The 19,343-nt window shown below is 50.3% G+C and overlaps 1 protein-coding gene across 1 annotated transcript in view; it reads right to left on the reverse strand.

Moving 5' to 3' along the window:
* Positions 1 to 1,365: 1,365 nt before the first annotated feature.
* Positions 1,366 to 19,343, reverse strand: part of SYNE2 (spectrin repeat containing nuclear envelope protein 2) — a 307,542-nt gene continuing 289,564 nt past the window's right edge. Inside the window, exons 104-116 of the mRNA XM_054715998.1 lie at positions 15,526 to 15,663; positions 14,469 to 14,663; positions 13,018 to 13,300; positions 12,186 to 12,254; positions 11,183 to 11,322; positions 8,941 to 9,052; positions 7,158 to 7,360; positions 6,034 to 6,234; positions 4,753 to 4,881; positions 3,471 to 3,662; positions 2,635 to 2,721; positions 2,202 to 2,251; positions 1,366 to 1,951 (exon numbers count right to left, since the gene is read on the reverse strand). Coding sequence (XP_054571973.1) covers positions 1,729 to 1,951; positions 2,202 to 2,251; positions 2,635 to 2,721; positions 3,471 to 3,662; positions 4,753 to 4,881; positions 6,034 to 6,234; positions 7,158 to 7,360; positions 8,941 to 9,052; positions 11,183 to 11,322; positions 12,186 to 12,254; positions 13,018 to 13,300; positions 14,469 to 14,663; positions 15,526 to 15,663 — 2,022 coding nt within the window. The 3' untranslated portion in view covers positions 1,366 to 1,728. The remainder of the gene's footprint in view (positions 1,952 to 2,201; positions 2,252 to 2,634; positions 2,722 to 3,470; positions 3,663 to 4,752; positions 4,882 to 6,033; positions 6,235 to 7,157; positions 7,361 to 8,940; positions 9,053 to 11,182; positions 11,323 to 12,185; positions 12,255 to 13,017; positions 13,301 to 14,468; positions 14,664 to 15,525; positions 15,664 to 19,343) is intronic.

Here is a 19,343-nt window from a genome sequence, read left to right on the forward strand (position 1 = left end):
TCATTCATGCTGACGTTATCTTAATGAAACGTTCCTTTTTGGTGGAAAAAGCTAAACCTTAGGACAGTGTAAAGCAGATTAGGTTTAAGAAACTTTTGGGGCTACACTGAGTTTCGTGTAGGAAGGCTTCCCTGGGGTGAGTGTTTATCCTGAGACTTGGTGTGCATAATTAGGCTTTAAAATGCAAACACTTCCTTTTCCACTTGGACACACAGGAGTCCCTCCTTAAGGGCAGAAAAGGTCTCCAGAGTGGTCACCTCCTCTGGTCAGAGAGGTGAATTATTTTAAAGAATTAAAAGACTCTGAAGTTACTTTCCCTCCATATCTCTTGGACGATGCCTTTCTGTAAGCTGCTCGTGACCTGGGGGTGTCTGATCCACAGAAGTGGCGCCTCGGCGGAAGTCGGAGCTCCCTTGGCTTCCCCGGAGGTTTGTGTTTTGGGAGGAGAGAGCGGACTGAGGCTGCTGCTGAGTCAGCGGTGTCTCCCAAGGTGCAGGTTAGGAACTGGTTCAGAAACTTCTCATCACCCTCTTTTTATTCAGGTGAAAAATAGACAGTGGTAGTGGGACTGGATGCAAAGCAGGTGGCTTTGCCTATAATGTTTGCTAAACACTAATTATTTGCTTTGGAGAGAGCTGGGAATAGAGAAATCTGGGTGAGATTATCCTTCCCTACAGGGTCACACACTGAGTAAATGCCTCATATAAAGGGGTAGGTCTCTAGATCTCATGTTATTCTGTACAAAGTTAAATAAGTAGAATATAAAGCGTATCTCAGAACTAAAACCAACAAATCCCTCTAAATAGTTTAAAAATAATTTTTGTTCTCTGGGAGATTACACATACTATTTAGCTGCTTCGTAACATAATCCAGCACAACAAACGTATGGCTATTTTTTGTTTTAATGAGAAACATTGTACATACGACAAACAGCTTCAGGTATCTGTACCAACCCCCCCGTAGCCAAACAGTGAAAACCTGAAGCAGCACTTTGAATGTGAAAAGTCTTATAAAATTAACTTATAAAAATGCCCCTATCAAGTATGTATTTTGGCATTTACTGTACATTAGTCCAAAGCTAAAATCTGATTTTCTTAAAAAAATCAAAGTTTACATTCATACAGATGCAGCATTGTTAAAAAATATGCACAACACATCCATGCAATATAATTTCTTTAAAAAACTTAAAGCAATATAAAAGAGCAGACCTAAGTACTGAACAGAACATTTTGGTTTATAACCTGTAGCTCAGAATTGTTAGCTGATCGGAGTAAAATTCATTCTAAACATTTAAAATGGGGTTGTTGCAAGACAGAATATAAAAAAAAAAAAAAATAAAAAAAAAAAAAATAAAAAAAATAAAATGGGGTTGTTTTGTTCAGTCAGCCAAGGGTGCACGTGAGTTTCGGAACCATTTCTAAGGCAGAATCTGCTTGCTTGTTTCTAGAACATATACTACGTGATGAACACGGACTGTTCACCTGACCATATTAGCTACATTTTAATAATGTTCACAAATAAGTCAGAATTCACAAAGTGCTTGGCTCCTCAGGAAACGGCGGTTCCCAGAGATCCCCAAACCAGTCCTCTCTGGCCGAGCCCGGAGGGAGGCGTCCGCAGCAGGTCCCTGGGCGGTGCTGCCGCTCAGTCACCCACAGGTCGGTCTGGGGCCCCGAGCTGGGCTCCCGAGGACACAGGCTGGTGGTGGCGCTGCTGCAGGCTGAGCCTCTATGTGGGGGGGGGCCCGTTGGTGTACCTCAGCATGGGGTAAAAGGACCTGGCGAAGTTGTTGGCCTGCGTGCAGCTGTAGTCCTCCTCGGAGGAGGGCAGCAGGCAGGCCAGGAGCAGCAGCAGGAGCAGCAGCAGCTGCAGGGGCAGCGCCGCCCGGAGCACCCGGGACAGGAAGGAGCGCTGCGGCCGCGAGCGGCCTGGGTCAGCGGGGCCCGGCACCCTGGCAACAGAGAAGGTGGAGAGAGCGCTCAGCGGGAGGCTTGGAGGCAAAACCCACTCACGGTTCCTGACCCCCTGCTCAGGTAAGTAAGACACCCAGGACCTGAGGTTAAAATGGGACCAACGGCTGGGGTTCAGGTTTGGAAGGGAAGCCTCGCCCTTTCCAGATGGAAGAAAACCGGTTTTTACAAAGACCTTGATCGTGGCCTTGGTGAGCTTGGTGGGTGAAGAGGGGCATTCAGGGCTGTTACCTGCCGGCTGTCCTGTTCTTGCCTTTGGTAGTTCTCTCTGCTCCGGTCTCCTGGATGAAAACAATCCAGTTAGCGACTTGACAATTTTTAGTTCTGTCAATGGGGAAACATCCTTCCTTAGGTGGGCTTCCTGACAAGCTTTGGGGACTAGAGAATTCGTTTGATATGAAGCTCCATGAGGTAAGTAAGAATTGGGCTTGTCGATCTGTGGTTACTGGCGACCGGGAAGCTTCCAGTTAGAGGGCTCCCCTCTTTCACAACCTGCCACCGTCCCAGAGAGGAACCTGGAGGAGGCCCTTCCCCACCGAGCAGCAGGCTGGAGCAGTCTATGGTGCCATGCGTTCTCTAGGGGGGCCGCGGAGTACCCCGTTCCTGTCCCCTCAGTGGCTTTGGAGACTAACCAGTGTGGTTCTCACAGCGGAAGGGCTCTCACCTTTGCCGGGGGAGCTGGCACGTACACGGCTGGAGGCTCGTCTCCAGCATCCACCTCGTCCAGGCCGGGCAGAGACGGGTCTGGGATCTGCAATCCATACCCCACGAGTCCATTCAATTCAGGGAAACAGGTTCTGAATAGTCTCCACAGCACAAAAACGTGCTTCATGCAGAGTCTTCATCACGCCACCCACCCCCCCCCGCCCCCAGCTCCAATCTTCCCGGAAGAGGGGCTTTTTCAGACAAAAGGGAATGTGTGTAAACAAGGCCAACTTCTTGCATTAAAAACCCGCAGCACATGGCGGGGGAGGCTGAGGTCAGCAGGAGCAAGAGGGACAGGAGGAGCTGGCAGTGAGCTGGCGCAAGGGCGGCCGGGACTGCTGCACAGGAGGAAGTGTGAACTCTAGAATGGAGGGGCCACGGTTTGGGTGTTGGTTTGTTCTGAGCTGGAACACATTTTAAAGGCCAGAAAGCAGACAAATGAGAAAGTGGTCAGAGGAGAGTGAGCAGGATGGAGAAGAGGACTTGAAAGTGTGGCACACGAGACAAGTGACTGTGTTGCTGGCAAGGCAGCAACATGAAGGCAAGGCAGAAATGGTAGGAGCATTGGAATTGTTTTGATTAGCCCAGCCCTGCTGATAGGAAGGCACGCTTGTTACGGTATATCCCTCTTACGCTACAAACGATAAAACAGCTTAAAGAGCTTAGGTAATGTTTTCAGGCCACACGGCTAGAGAGGGGTATGACCTCGAGACGCCACTCCCACGGTGAGCTTGCGGCCTTCCTGCTTGCATCTGCTATGACATCTTTATATTTGAAAGCCACCCGGGGACTCACCTGGCTTCCCTGCAAGGACATCAAGTCATGGGACACTTGCTCCAGTAACCGTCTGAGCTTCTTCTCAATGACGTGCACCTTCTCTTCGGCCTCAATGTAGTCCTCTCCGTGCCCCTTAATGAGAAGGCTGTCTGAAATCTCTTGTAGGGAGTTCACTTGAGGTTGACGTTCCATTAGCTCCTTTTCCAGTTGCTAAGGACAGACAAGTGTGAAACGGGGTTTATGCAAAGGGGAGCTGGTGCGGCGGGAGCAGGCGCTCATTCATCAGGGAGGAGCGCTGGCTGGTGCTCCACTCCAGAACCTCCCGCTCCTCCCGCCTGTGTCCGCAAGCCCAGCATCCCTTGGAGAGCAAGCTGGCTACATCCTGCCCCTTGTTATTCCTTCTCATTCTGGAGACAACTGTGTTGCTGGAGGAGTCAGAGGAAGAAGTGAGGGGAGACAAGGCCCTTATCCACTAATGGCAGGAGGGCAAGGGGAAAATCTAATGAATTGAGAAAAGGCAGCGTTAAGTGTACTATTTAGAAATACAGAGGCAGCTGGCAAATTCGCTTGTATTGTTGAGGGTGGTTATGTGGCTCTCTCACTGTCCAATATGGTAGCCACTAGACAACACGAGACTGTTAAAGTTTAAATTAATTAAAATGAAAAGTTAATTTCCAGTCCCACCAGTCCCATTTCAGGGGCTCAGTAGCTGTCACACTGGGCAGAGAGCAGACAGAACATTCCGTCACCACAGAAAGTCCTGTGGGACACAGCTATCCTGCAGAGCATGGCTTTACAGAGATTTTAGCACAACGATGTTTTTTTAAACAATGACCAGCATGGTGATTAAATGTTAAATATTTAAAATTAAACCACATATAAGTATGTGGATAAAAATGTCAACTTGAGTGCAAATGAGGTCTCATGTTAACACATTCGTGAAATAAATATGACCTCCACGAAGTAAGACTTTTCTATAGTGGATAAAGGAAAACTTGTACATGTGGACCATGTGCATCCGATTCTCTCCCAAATGAGCTGTATTCACAAGGAGAAAAATGCTTCAAATGGCCTTACGTGTCTCAGGATATTGCTAAGCACCCTTGTCCCCAACAACTGAGCCTTGAAGACTTCCTGCTCTGGGCCCTGCTCTTCATCCCTGCAGGTCATCCTGCTTCAGAACACGGAGGAATGCGCAGACACCCATCGGCACTGCCGTTCCCAGAAACTCTAGGTGAGGCTACCTAGGGAGGACTCCTGACAGGCCAGGAGGTGCAGAGCCACCGAGGAGAAGACTTACCAGGAGTTCCTCCCGGCACCCCAGGAGAGCCTGGGGGTCTGCCTTTGGGTCAGTGACATGAGCCTGCTGCCTCCGGCTCTCAGCACTCGCCAACCACAGGAGCAGATTCTGACTCAACTGGTGGAAGTCCTTAAAAAACAACACACATCCCAGCATTGGCCATTCATAAAACGAAGTCTAGTCCATCAGAGTCATCTGCTCTTCCTGTCCTATCCAGTGGATAAAAGGCCCCAAAACAAGGAAAGCGGGGAGGAGAGAACACTGGGCACAGCTCCTGGAAGCAGGAGGGACTCTGCCAAGTGAAAAGGGCTGACGCAATGGCGGGGCTTCAGAATGCCCCACCCGCTGTGACAGAGGAAGACCACACAGATGTGCTGGGTTCAGTGGCTCAAGTACACTTAGTTACACAGAAGTGCTATTCCTTAGGATGAATGGTTACCCCTGACATATAATAAACCAAGGACAGGGCTGCATGTGGGCTTATTGGTGGCTCATGCTCCCTATGATGGGGTTAGAGGTAACATGGTCTGAGCATTTAATATGTGTCGGGTGCTGGGCTAAGACTACAAGCATACCGTCCTAAAAAGAATCCTGTGAGGGAGGCACTAAAATTATTCCCATCTCCCTATATAAAAGGCTAATAAGCAAAGTGTCCCCTCGGGAGTTCGACTGGGAGTTCGATTGCTCGCTATGACATGCGCTGACCACCAGGGGGCGGTGTGGAACGAAGGGAGGCTCTGGCCAGCAGCCAGCAGCTGGGGAAGGAAGGCCCCAGCCAGCAGCCGGAAGGCCCTGTTCGGTCTTGACCGCTGGCCAGGCCTAGGGACCCTACCCGTGCATGAATTTTGTGCACCAGGCCTCTAGTTTTTCAGATAAGAAAACTGAGGTCCAGAAGGTTCAATGATTTGCCCAAAGTTACACAGCTACTAAGGCTGTGGAGCAGGTTAAACTGCTCCTTGTTCCAGGGCCAGGAGCCTTCCTGACAAAAGGACAGAGATGGGGCAATGTTGGAGTGGCGTTTCTGACCCCTGGCATGCTTGCTGAAACCCTCACACGATGAGTGGCCTGGGCAACAGAGCAGGAGACCCAGGGCAAGCGTCAGGCTGTGCGACAGCAGGTGGGCCTCTTCAGAAACAAATGGTCAAGCACATGTTTCCTAACACAAGACACATTTGGCTGTGCCACAGCAGCCTGACGACGATAAAAATATCCGCCCCTCCCACCCACGTGGGCCTGGCTGTGCCCGGGACTGGGCCTTGGGCACCAGCTGTGGTGGCGTACCTGGCTCTGCATGAGCGACTGCCGCAAGCCCTCTCTCCAGCTCTCCACCGCAGCCCACGCCGCGTCCCAGTGCAGCCGCAGCTGGCCCACGCTCTCATGGAGCTTCTTGGACTCACTGCTCCCGGTCTGCAGAAACTCCTTGCTGCTCACGTTGAGAGAGACCACCAAAGCCTTGTAGGTGTCCAAGGCGTTTAATATCTCCTACCGCAGAAGGAAAGGCTGGGTGAGGCACTCTGAAGAGAGTGGTGTGGGGTTCACTTAGAACCTCCGTGGGAACAGATCTTCCAAACGCTTCCCCACGCCGAGGCCACAGAAACAGGGCGACCTCGCCTATGACTGGCTGGGAAGCGTCAGGTGAAGAAGCTGCCTTACAAGGTCAGTGCACTTGGCCGCTGGGCAGAGAGCAGAGGCCTGTCTCCTGGCCGGCCAACTCAACCAGAGGCCAGCTCAGCCGGGCCCGCTGAGCTCTGGCTGGCTTAACCCTTCTGGATCAGATTTAAAAAGGCTTCCAGATAAAGTACACTTAGTTACACAGAAGTGCTCTTCCTTAGGATGAATGCTCATCCGATACCTCAGTGCACAATGAAACAACAGTACAAACACGAAGGCTGCCTGCCCCCTGCCCTGGGTCCTCTTAGGAGCACAGGCTCATGCCCCTCCCTGGTCCCTGGCCAGGCATTCCAGTAGTGGGAAGACTGACTGTGTGGCTGACAAATCCTAATTGTGTAGCAGAGTAACCAGATCAGGCCGCCGAATTCAGCAGCAGGTGAGCTGGTCCTACCCTGCCCAGTGCTCCACTACCAGCCTGGACCGCACACAGGCTGGAAGGGTGTTTTTAAGCTGCCTTAGTGGCCACTAGCACCTCTGCAAGAGCTGGCAGGTGCCTCTGAAGTCAGACTTCCCAGCACTGGGCATCTGAGCAACACCTGCCCAGCACTGCCCTGGGCTTTGGGTCCATCTGTAGATGCTCTTCTGAATGAAGACAAAGATCTGCATCCATGTCCCTGCCAGCTACAGACGTGAAATGGAAGAGAGAGCCGGCCGGCACACACCCCTGACAGACTTGGTCTGTTCGGTCAGCACAGCCAGCACTGGCAGGCGCACTCTGCATCCCTCCACCTCACCTTCAGTTTCTTCACCCTGAGTCCCAGTTCCTGGACACCAGAGGGAGGCTTGGCCGTCTTTAATGTTTCCAGCTCTGCTTCAGTGTTTTTCAGCCCGGTGATGGTGTCATTGACATCAGCGTTCAGCTGTTGCAAGTCTTGTTTCATTAAGAGTTTCTTCCGAAGTTCCTGTGCTTGAATCAGCTCCCATCTGTCAAAGGCACCTGGAATAAAAAGCAGCAACTATGCAAACAGAATTCTCTGCCTCCAACTAATTCAGGGTCAGAGTGATAAGACCTGTAGGGGATGCTCTTTGCTGAGGCTCAGCACTGGGGAGTCCTTCCTTTCCCTGGAGTGTGGAAGGGCACGGTTCCCTGGCTCTGGCTCAAGGCCACAGCCACCACACTCCCACGGAGGCTGTGGGGAGGCAGCTCGCTGGGTAGGAGACCCCGCGTGTGGCCAGTATGTGGTCTGGTCCCAAGTTCAGCATTTCAGTTCGTGCTGTAGTTATGGCCCTTTCTCCTTTGGTCTGTGATGATCAGGTCAGGGCTATCAGCTTGACTTTAGACTTGGTTGAGTAATCCTACCTAATAATAGAGTAATATGCAAATTGACCGCACCTTTGCTACACCTAAGCCACGCCCACCAGCTAATCAGGAGCAAATATGCAAATAAACCCAACCAAGATGGCTACAGCCATCGAGAGCGGGAGGGAGGTTTGGGTTCCCGCGGTAACAAAAGAAGCCAAGCTTTCTGTGCCTCCTGTTGCCGGCCTAAGCCTCCACTCAAGGCTACAAAGTTTCAATTGTAGAAGGTAAATAAATTTCAGATACCAGGGCCTCCTCTTGGGTCGCCAGGGGGCGTGGCTGGCCTGCAAACCACCACAGGCACCTCGCTCAGGCCGCCCCATGCCCCAAGGGAACCCCCACCCTTCAGGGCAAACTAGTCAGCCCCCACCCATGCACCAGGCCTCTATCCTATCTAATAAAAGGGTAATACGCAGATTGACCATCATTGCAACACACAATATAGCTGCCCCAATGTGGTCAAAGATCCTGCCCCCATGTGGACACAAGATGGCCACCACAAGATGGCCAGCAGGGGAGGGCAGTTGGGAGGCACCAGGCCTGAAAGGGAGGGCAGTTGGAGGCAATCAACTCTGCAGGGGAGGGCAGTTAGGGGTGACCAGGCCGGCAGAGGAGGGAAGTTGGGGGCAAACAGGCTGGCTGGGGAGCAGTTAGGCATCAATCAGCTGGCAGCGGAGTGGTTAGGGGGTGATCAGGCTGGCAGGCAGAAGCAGTTAGGGGCAATCAGGAAGGCAGGCAGGTGATCAGTTGGGAGCCAGCAGTCCTGGATTGTGAGAGGGGTCCCAGATTGGAGAGGGTACAGGCTGGGCTGAGGGACACGCCCCCCCTCCGTGCACGAATTTCGTGCACCGGGCCTCTAGTTATTTTTATAATCATTGAACTGGTCTCATGAGGAGACACCTGACAGAACTCTTTGAAAATAACCTTCCTGTGTCTGCTCTTCACATACAACTGAAGTCACTAAAACACACACTTCATCACTGAGGCTCATGTTGTCTATATTTACAGAATAGTTTTGAATAGTCTAGGAATGTGTTCATAAATACAAGTCAGCTAATTCTGAAATAACTTGGCAACTGTGGGGGAGGGTAGCAGTTCTGCTGAATTATATAGCTGGGCAACTCCTAATTAATATTCTGTCGAGCCATGACTGAAATCCCCGACTAAACCCCAATACGGACTCGAACCCTCTTCGCCACCACCCGCTTTAACGGTACCTGACTGCTGCCCGGTGAGGGGAGCCAGCCCCTCGTCCTCCTGGGGGCTGCCATTCAAGACGCTTGGGCCTTCCTTGCCACCATCGGTTCCTGGAGACAACAGCAGCTTTACCTAGAAGGAGCCAACTTTATGTTATCATCTATCCATTTAAGGCTGAAGAGTACTTTGGTTCATGTTAACAGGTACAAGATGAGGATATGGGAGCCCTTTCCTTCCAGGGGGAACCTCCTGGTAATACAAGTGCTTCGGGGTGTGGGTGGCACTGATGAGCAAGCCCGGCTGATGGCCCAGGGAGGGGAAAGCAGTGGGGAGTCCACACTGGGAATAAGTGACCGACCTAACGTGAGGCTTCCTCACACTCTGCCCAAAGGAACCGGGCGAAGGGTTAAAACCCCCATCGAGCTCAGCACCTGTTCATCTGTACAGTGTTTTACAAACTCTTAGTTCTCCCTCCCAGTCACTCTGCAGAGCTGGTGGCATTCCTGTCTCCAGGAATCGGACCTGCCCCCTGGGCAGTTCATTACCAAGCATTTATTCTTCGCTGCTCTTCTGTCCTCACAGAGCTGACGGGCCTATTATCTCCGGCCTTTCCAAAAATAAATGTAGCCTTTCTTAGAAAAGCCACGATTTCTTTGGATTGTGTCCATATGGCCTGTTTGTGTGGAACGGAAATATAAAAAACCTTCAGATTTCTGGTTTCAGACACCAACAAAAGGGGTGAGCTGTTGAAACTGGCCAGGCAAGGGACACGAGCATAGTCACTGGGACTGTGGGTGTAAAGCAAAGGTGAGGAGCTGGGGTCTCTCCCCTAGACTGTGAGGTCTGATTCTGCAGAGAGACAGGCTACTAACGACAACTGCTTGCTGAGCCAGAGTTCCTGATTTGGGCCTGGGCAGCCGCTATCGAATGACTCCGGTCTGACCACGTGCAGCCAAAAATCTCCTCTAATTATCGAGCTCTCTTCACTCCTAGACACCGAGGGCACGCTGAGGACTCATCCTGTGAGGCTGACACTGCTTCTGGTTTTTCTGAGAGAAGACACTGAACATGCAACTCACTCATTGCTAATTCTCTGCACTGAGGATGAGCGGGGGCCAACATGAAATCCTAGGCTGGCTGTCCCCCCAACAGCTGCGTAGCCGGAGGGGTGCCAAGACGCATGTTCCCAGAGGGAAATGTAAGAAGGAACAGCACTGTTATAAATAACAGTAATGACGCATATACACAGTCGTGTATAGCAGTAATAATAATAATGATGGCGGCCACTCCTGCGGGCCGCCGCCTTCATAACTGCATCCACCCAATCCTGACAACAATTATAGAAGGTATGTGAAGGCTCACGGAGGCAGGTCGAGGGCTTACGGATCCAGAGCAATTTATTGGCAGGGCTAGGAATCAAGCCCACGTCCACCACAGTACAAGGCCAAATCGTACGGATGTGAAGTTATAACTTTTGAACAGGGTGTGCCGTGTGGTCAAAAGGGAACCATAACGAAGGTCTGGGAGCTCAGGTGCCACACAGGAAAGTCCGCCCTTCGCTTCTCCGTTATTTGCATGGATGACCGACTCAACAGTAATCATCACTGTTACATCATGTCCACACACACACACGGGTAAATCCATTTCTGAGGGCTACTCATGGCATGTCCCTGCCAGTCCTTCCTGAATTGGCCAGAAACCTATTTTTAACTCAGGTCAGTTTTGCCAGGGTTCTAATGAAGTGTGGACAGCTTGGCAGAGATACTGTCACCGTGGGGAAAACCAACTCAAAATGTTCCTGGGGGGTGAGCACACACAGTAGGCACCAAAGTCCCTCTCTTGAAAAATTTTAACTATTTACTCCTGCACTTGGGTGAAATAAGCCAGTCAGAGATAGACAAGTCCCATATGATTTCACTGATATGTAGACTCTAATGACCAAAGTAAACTAACAAAACAGAAACAGACCCACAGATACAGAGAACAGACTGACAGCTGTCAGAAGGGACGGGGTTGGGGGGCTGGGTGAAAAAGGTAAAGGGATTAAGCAAAACCTGTGGGAAAGGAGGGTGGGGGGAGGTAGAAGAGAGTAAAGGGGGGGATAGATGGTGATGGAAGGAGACTTGACTTGGGGTGGTGAATGCACAATACAATGTACAGATGACGTATTAGAGAATTGTACACCAGAGACATAATTTTATTAACTGATGTCCTCCAATGAATTCAATAAAAAACAAAACAAAAAACAAACAAACAACTTACGTAAGCTGGTTTATAAGGGGTGCTGGAATCTGAGGGGATGGGCTGTACATTCCTATCACCTCCCATTTGTTTGTAGCGATGCTTGGGGCAGGAAGGACTGTCAGGAACGTGCCATGAGTGGCCCTCAGAAATGGATTTGCCTGAAACGAAAAATAGCAAGTGACAGTCCATTCTCTCCAACCAAAGGATTCATGTTTAGTTACACAAAAAGGTCACGGCAACATGGCATCAGGTTACGGTGGAACATGAGTTCTGCAGCTTTCCTTGCAAAGCATGCACGTTTGCAAAATGTCAGTATGTCCCAGAAGGGAATGAAATGAGTCATGCAGCTGAGCAACACTGGGCCTTCACTAGATGGGTTCACCATGGAGCGGAGCACAACGAACATATGATTTGCTGCGGGATGAGTGGTGTTTTGGAGCCGGGTCTCTCGTGGTGGGGACACTGGCAGCGAGCTGGGTCTGGGGCCAGGAGGACTGGAGGCGTTCAGGAGGGAGGGGGGATGGACGGGACCAGAGGGCCCCTTGTGGGTGGGGCGGGGCAGGGAGTGAAGATTAGAGCTGCAAGTTGAGGAAAGGAAGGTTTCTTCTGCGACCAATGCGACAGCACCTCTACCCTCACCTGCACTCACCCACCCTCTTCCCAGGAAATCACCGGAAGCAAGGAAATAGTTCCAAACCAAGCCACCATGAGGAAAGCTTGGCCCATGCCAAGGGACTTGAGTTAGACGGCAGGAAGACAAAAACTTAAGAAGGCACCACGAAGAATTCCCTTCTGCGCAGGCCTGAGGGGGAGAGGGACGGCGGCGAGACTGCTCCGGCCCGGCCGGGGGTGTGGGAGGAGCGCGCAGGTATGTGTGAGTACGGCGGCGCGAATACACCATGGCACCAGGCCATGGTGTCCACGAAGGCAGAGGTCAGACATGACGTGGGAGCGAGGTTTAGGATGCAGTGTGCGCCGAGGGTGCTGCCATGTTGAGACACATGCACGGGCAGGGGCCTACCAGAAGACGCTTTCAAAGTTTTTGTGGTCATTTTAAGATATGCCTCAGGATTTTCAGGGATTTCTACATCTGAAAAAGAATAATGTCATTTTCCTCACTGCAGGAATGCCCCGGTATCAAATTAAAACAGCAGAAACATTGTCAGCTGGAAGGAGGAAGGTAACTACCCTTTACCTGTTTTATTAGAAAGCTTTCAAAAAAACCCAGAAGGATTTTTTCAGCCAACTCCCAACCGTCCGAAGCAGTGGTGGGGGAGGGGCGGTGCACAGAAAGAAGGAAAGCTCTCCCTCTGCCGAAACCGGTTTGGCTCAGTGGATAGAGCGTCGGCCTGCAGACTCAAGGGTCCCAGGTTCGATTCCGGTCAAGGGCATGTACCTTGGTTGCGGGCACATCCCCAGGAGGGGGTGTGCAGGAGGCAGCTGATCGATGTTTCTCTCTCATCGATGTTTCTAACTCTCTATCCCTCTCTCTTCCTCTCTGTAAAAAATCAATAAAATATATTAAAAAAAAAACACCACAAAAAACTCTCCCTCTGTGGGCACTCTGAGAAGCTGGCCAGAAAGGTTCACTGACGAGCCAGGGCCATCCGTGAACAGCCTTAGTGGCCCAACGCGAATTCCCGTGTTTTTCCCCCCCTCTGATCCCCTCTACCATAGGAGTGAGCCAACTCTCAGGTGAGTCGGAAGTGGGCAGGACAGAACGCAGGAAGCCACAGGAAGTCTGGGTCAGCCATAGCCGGACTCCTGATCATTGAGAGTTGGCCGTGTTGTGAGGAGTTAAAAACAGAGCCACCTGGTCAATTTCAAGGTCTCTGGACACCCAGGCCTCTCACCTGACAGCGCACTGTAGTATGGGCCCTCCTCGTCGTCTTCGTGAGAGGAGGAGCCCCCCACGTCACCTGTGTGATCCCACTCCAGGGGGATGGAGTCCACGCTGACAGGGGTCTCGCAGCCAGACCGCTCGGGCCCCGGGCCCGGGGGCACCAGATGACAAAGGGCCTGAGGAGACGAGGGCTCCTCCATCTCCCTCCTCTTACGCCAAGAGTCAGTCTGGATCTCCCTGGGGTCTTCCATGTCTGTTTCATTCTCAGAGGCTTCCTTTTCATCTTCCAAGCCCTAAAACGGGAGTATCCGGTTTTAAGAATTAACCAAGTCTTAGGCGACTCCGGTTCTGAGGAGCGTTAGGAGTTGGCCTGCCCATCCGTTCCCGAAAACATCAGTTCCCAGGCCCTGTTCCTGGTCATTCCAATTTAGACTCTACGTCTAGTGCGGGTCCTACAATTGTTATTTGCCAAAACTCCTTTTTCTTTCCTAGAAAAAATCTTAAATTTGATAATCTACACTCAACAACTTTATCTAAAAAAGAAAGGGAGGCCAAAGTTTCATTGATGGTTATATGGCAGGTTCCTCCAAAAATCAGAAAATTAAGAAGTGAAAGAAATTTTTTAAGGCAATTCGTGTTCTGAATAAGATTCACATGTTCAAGGACCACACGTACCAGGTTCTTTCTTTTTATCCCCAATCTTACTGTTCAGAATACAGAATCGTATTCTCCCTGTGTTATCATGACTCTTAAGGAAAATGACTATCAATTGCTACCTTTAAAAATGAGAGTAATGAAACGATTTGTATAATGCACCAAATATTCTAGCTACTTAGGCAATAAAAAGCTGTCCTGAAAAGAAAAAAAGAGAATGTAGGTTATTTTTGAGGCTACGTGTGATGAAGAAATTATGTTTGAAGTTGGGCAGTTGACGACACAAAAAAGAAGAGGTAGCCAGTTGTGTTGGTCGAAGGTCATCACCAAAGCTTCAGGCACACAAAGGCAGTGAACTCTGGGTAATGGCCCGACGCCACCTGAATTTCCCCAAAGGCCCCTCTGTCAAGGGAATCATCACAGTTGCTTTCCAAAGCTGGTGATTTCGGCACTTCAACGGTGAGAACGAAGCCCCAGAAAGGCACACATATTAAGAGCTCCCAGACATTAGCACAGAGGAAAAGGCCAGTACAGCCCCACGTTAGCACGGTAAGCCAAAGCAGAGCAGTTATAAAAATGTCCCGGGAGTACTGACCCGGGCCAGAAAACCCTGAACCAGGAGCACATGGGAGAGTGTCGCAGGGGCAGGGCGTGGCAGAAGTGCTACCCTTTCCTCTGGGGGATGGGAGCCTCTGGGTGCCTGTGCCTCTCTATTAACAAGAGTGGAAATAAAATTTTCCCACGACAAGTCTGGTCGAACCCCAAGTCTGAGTGGCCCGGAAGCCCCCGGGGGTGCGCCCCCCTTACCGGGGCGTGGGAGGTCAGCCGCCGGTGGAAGCGGGCGACCCTGCCGAACACTTCCTGGCAGTATCGGTGCAGCTCCTCCAGCTCGTCCTCGATCAGCACGGCATCCAGGGGCTCGCTCTTCTGAATCAGCTGCTCCCCGAAAACGATGAGCTGGTCAATCTTGTTGGTGTTCAATGTAATTTCCTGTTGGAAACCCTGTGAGGAACACGAGACAGGATTTCAAAGAAAGGGATTTCTCTGAGGATTCAGACAATGTCTGTTCCTTATAACAAGCCACAGAAAAGGCATCGGAATGTCATGACTGTTTTGTGCCTTCACCTAGTACTCTAGCTTCATCTGTGTTTTTTTTCCCTTAACTTCATCAGTTTTTAACAAGGTGACAAAGATTTAATAATTTAAAACAACTGTAAATATTTTCCCCTCCTCCTCTGGGCACTGACTTTTCCAATTAAAATGATTCTAAAAGTCTGACATGGATGGCCGGCCATGCACCATTATTGATTGTCATACTCGGCGGAAAAATAAAATTTCCCACAGTAAACCACCAACGGGCATTTGCTTCAGCGGACACAATAAGAATGATCATTAGTGCCCTTCTACCAGGGATGAAAAGTTCCATTCTCAACTTCTTGTGAAACCTAGCCCAGGAGGGAGTGATGTGAGGTTCAAGTGTGATACAGATTATTGGTAACAGTGGGGGAGGAGATGGTATCTGTTCTGGGCCCCTCCCTGACACAGCTGTTCCCGTTATACTGCACATCTGGAGAAACAGCATCTCGTGCCTTCTGTTTGAATCTAAAGAGTGTTCTCTCCCCGGATGATTATAAAAGACGAAGAGAAAAAGGGGCCTCACTCCGCTGGTCCCCGGGCTGCAGGGAACAGTATCCTTGCTGGTGAGCACCCCGCGTGCAGGCCGAGGGTGCAGGTGGAGGCAGCCCGGCAGCTTTACCAGCTCTGGAGCCTGCCCCCAGGGTATCAGGTGAAACCTGGATTTGGCCGCTCGCCTCTGCGCAGGCAGCTGCGTTCCTTTACGAGGCGCCGAGGGGGGAAGGCTTACATTGAGCTGGCGCATCTTGTCGTCGGCGTCGCTCTCGGAGAAGTGCTCCACGTTGGTCAGCTGCAGGTCCATCTCTGTCAGCCACACCAGGATGCTCTCCCTCGTGCCCTCGAATTCTTCCCTCTGGTTGGTGAAATGCTGCAAAAGGGGAAGAAAATCACGTGTGTGCTGATGGCACATGAGAATGGAGGCCCACAGCGGGTTCTAGCTGAAGGGAGAGGGTGCCTGGACTCAGAAGCCTGTCTCCAGGGACTGGGCCCACAGGGCACTCGGGCCAGTGCGACATCAACCAAGCTCCCCAATGTCTCCGAGTCGCGGCGTCTTCCCTGGCAAGCGAGGTATGGGGATGCTGGCTGTGATCTCTAAGGTCCTCTCAGCATTTAAAACTCTGATTCTCGAGTCTAGGTCAGGGATTTTCCCAACCTGTCCGCTGAGCAACCCCCTCAAAGTCCAAGCCTGGCACCAGGCCCACTTTTACCCATCAGCCGACTGTGGAAGCTTTTGCCTGACAGAGGATTTAGTAGCTTACGATGGAAAATTACTGCTCTCAGGGTTGAGCTGAGACCAGCCCCGTGTGCCTTCCCTGATGTAATTCTGGATGCGCTCCCATCACCTCCAGTGAGGGATGCCTCTCAGGTTACCATGTCATAGATTCCCAGACCAGCATCGCATTCAGCGCCAAATGAGGTTTAGATGGTCATAGTCAAGTCAGCAGGAGGTAAATTAACGCAAGGGGGTTCTCTGAAAAGCTAGCCCGAGGGGGTTAAAAGAAAACCGAAAGCCCAGATGTTCATTTCTTTAGAATGGCTTCCGCCCTGAGAAAGAAGCAGGAATTAAAATGACTGCCTGCAGGTGCGGTGCACACGGGTCCTGCCAGTTTACACCCGATGCACAAAGGCTGACTGACAGAGCACGTTTTCTAAATTATAGAAATCTAAGGTGAATGTTTTCATTAAAAAAAAAAAAAATCAAACGCAACGTCTGAGGTTGGGCAGCGTGCCCTGGAATTCAGAGAATCGCTGTCCCAGCCGGCACAGTGCAGAGGGGACTGCCATGTCCCTCACGGTGCCAGAACCATCGGGACACAAAGGCGGGCAGAGGGGCAGCTCGGCCAAATCCAGGCTGAGGTCCAGCCCCAGTGACAGCAGTGCCCACGCCGCGCAGCCTGTGAGCTAGTGTGACCGTCAGGGGTCACAGTCAGCAGAGAGAGAGAGATGTGTGTCACACAGATCACACAAACAAGCTCTGCCCAAGAAGCCAGTCCTTTAAAAAAAACAAAGCTGGCAGGGGGGAGGAAAAGGAAGATGGCAGCGTAGGTAAACTCCTGTACTCGCTGCCTCCCACAACCACATCAAAATTACAACTAAAATACAGAACCACCATCATCCAGAACCACTGGAAAGCTGGCTGAACGGAAGTCCTACAACTAGAGAAGTAAAGAAGAAAGCACACCGAGACGGGTAGGAGGCGCGGAACAGGCTGGTCTGGCACCCACGTGGGCTGCTTTTTTAATGGGGAGGGAGATTGTCTCTGTGGAGGCCGCCTGGAGGAGCAAGCAGTCCCAGCCCCATCCCAGGGTCCCAGAGCTGGGAAAAGAAGTCCCTATGTCCTGTAAAAACCAGTGCAGATTGGGGCTCAGTGACACAGAGGCTGCAGGAGACCCAGTTGTTCCTCTTAAAAGGTTGGCACCACAAACTGTACTTACAAGGTCCTGCTTCCTCCACTCTAGCACCAGGGTGAGGCTTTGGGGAACACAGACACATACCAGGAGGAACTGGATTGTCTGGCAGGAATTCGGGGGTGGCTTTCTCCCAGATGGATTCCTATGCTGGGATCTCCCCTGTTGCATGGCAGACTGGCAGCCATTTCTGTTTGCTCTGCCCTGGTGATTCCCTAAGACCCTACCTCATCCAATTATAACCCCACCCAAGCTGTGTGCAGCAACTTTTGCATAAGAATGGCCTGTCCTTGCTCAGGTTAAAATCTCTCAAATAAGCTGCAGCTGGGTCAGGGAGCCCCACACCTATCAAGACCCAACACCAGTACCAGCCTGCCTTGCTTCATAGCGGGGCCTCATCTGGGCACTTCCAAACCCAATACAAAGAGGAGGAATCTATAGATCTCTCTGGAGCTCCTGCTGGGTGGCCCCAGGCAGTGGCTGACTTTCTACCTCTCTGGGGACCCAAAAGCCAGTGTACCCAGTGGTCAGTGTCAGACCATACCAGATTACAACTCTACACATCTATAAGCAACACACTCAGGGGGCAGACTCAGTGAACACCAAAGCCCCACTGAAGCAAGTCCTGCTCCATGGGGGTGTCTCCTGCACAGCAGCTCTCTCACTGTAGTCACAGCTGGTCCTCACAGCCAATTGGCCTGAAGATCAATTCCTCCCAGTGACACCAACAGCAATCAAGACTTAACTACAACAAGACTGTGCTCACATCCCACAAAGGGGTGCACCTAGAGCTCCCAGCTCAGGTGACTGGGGAGGCTGAGCCACTGGGCCATATAGGACACTTACTACACAAGGCCACTCTATCAACTCAAGGAGACATAGCAGCTCTACTCAATACATAGAAACAAACACAGGGAAGCAGTCAAAATGCAGAGACAAAGAAACATGTCACAAATGAAAGAAATGGAAGAAAGCAAACTTTCAAAAGTTTGGATATAGAGTTCAAAATACTGGATATAGAGTTCAAAACCATGGTTCTAAGATTACTCAAAAATCTTCTAGAAACCTCCCCAAAAATGGAAAAGGACCAGTCAGAAATTAAGCATACACTGACTGAAATAAATAATAATATATAGGGATTCAACAGTAGAGGATTCTGAGAATCAAATCAACAATTTGAAATATGAGGAAGCAAAAAACACCCAACCAGAAGAGGAAAAAAAAAAAAAGAATCCAAAAATATAAAGATAGTGTAATGAGCCTCTGGGACAATTTCAAGCGTACCAACATTCGCATTATGGGGGTGCTAGAAGCAGAAGAGAGAAAGCAAGATATTGAAAACCTATTTGAAGAAATAATGACAGAAACTTTCCCTACCTGGTGAAAGAAATAGACTTACAAGTCCAGGAAGCACAGAGAGTCCCAAACAAGAGGAACCCAAAGAAGACCACACCAAAACACATCATAATTAAAATGACAAGGGCAGAAGACAAAGAGAGAATCTTAAAAGCAGCAAGAAAAAGGCAGTTACCTACAAGGGAATGCCCATACGACTGTCAGCTGATTTCTCAACAGAAACTATGCAGGCCAGAAGGGAGTGGCAAGTAATATTCAAAGTGATGAATAGCAAGGACCTACAACCAAGATTACTCTACCCAGCAAAGCTATCATTCAGAATTGAAGGTCAGATAGAGAACCTCACAGACAAGAAAAAGCTAAGGGAGTTCATCACCACCAAACCAGTATTATATGAAATGTTGAAGGGTATTTGTTAAGAAGAGGAAGAAGAAGAAGAAAAGATAAAAAATATGAACAACAAAATGGCAACAAATACATACCTATCAACAACTGAATCTAAAAATCAAAATAAACGAATAAGAAATCTAATGAACAGAATAAACTGGTGAATAAAATAGAATCAGAGGTATGGAAATGGAACAGACTGATGATTCTCAGAGGGAAGGGGGGTGGGGAGGCAGGAAGAGATTAACCAAAGATCTTATATGCATATACGCATTACCTATGGTCACAGACAATTGGGTGGTGAAGGCCTGGGGTAGGGTAGGAATGGATGGAGCGGGGCAATGGGGAGGAAAAAAACAGGCATCTGTCATAATCTCAACAATAAAGATTAAGAAAA

This window comes from Eptesicus fuscus, chromosome 5 (assembly GCF_027574615.1).
Source record: "Eptesicus fuscus isolate TK198812 chromosome 5, DD_ASM_mEF_20220401, whole genome shotgun sequence".
In the NCBI taxonomy this organism is placed as follows: Eukaryota; Metazoa; Chordata; class Mammalia; order Chiroptera; family Vespertilionidae; genus Eptesicus; species Eptesicus fuscus.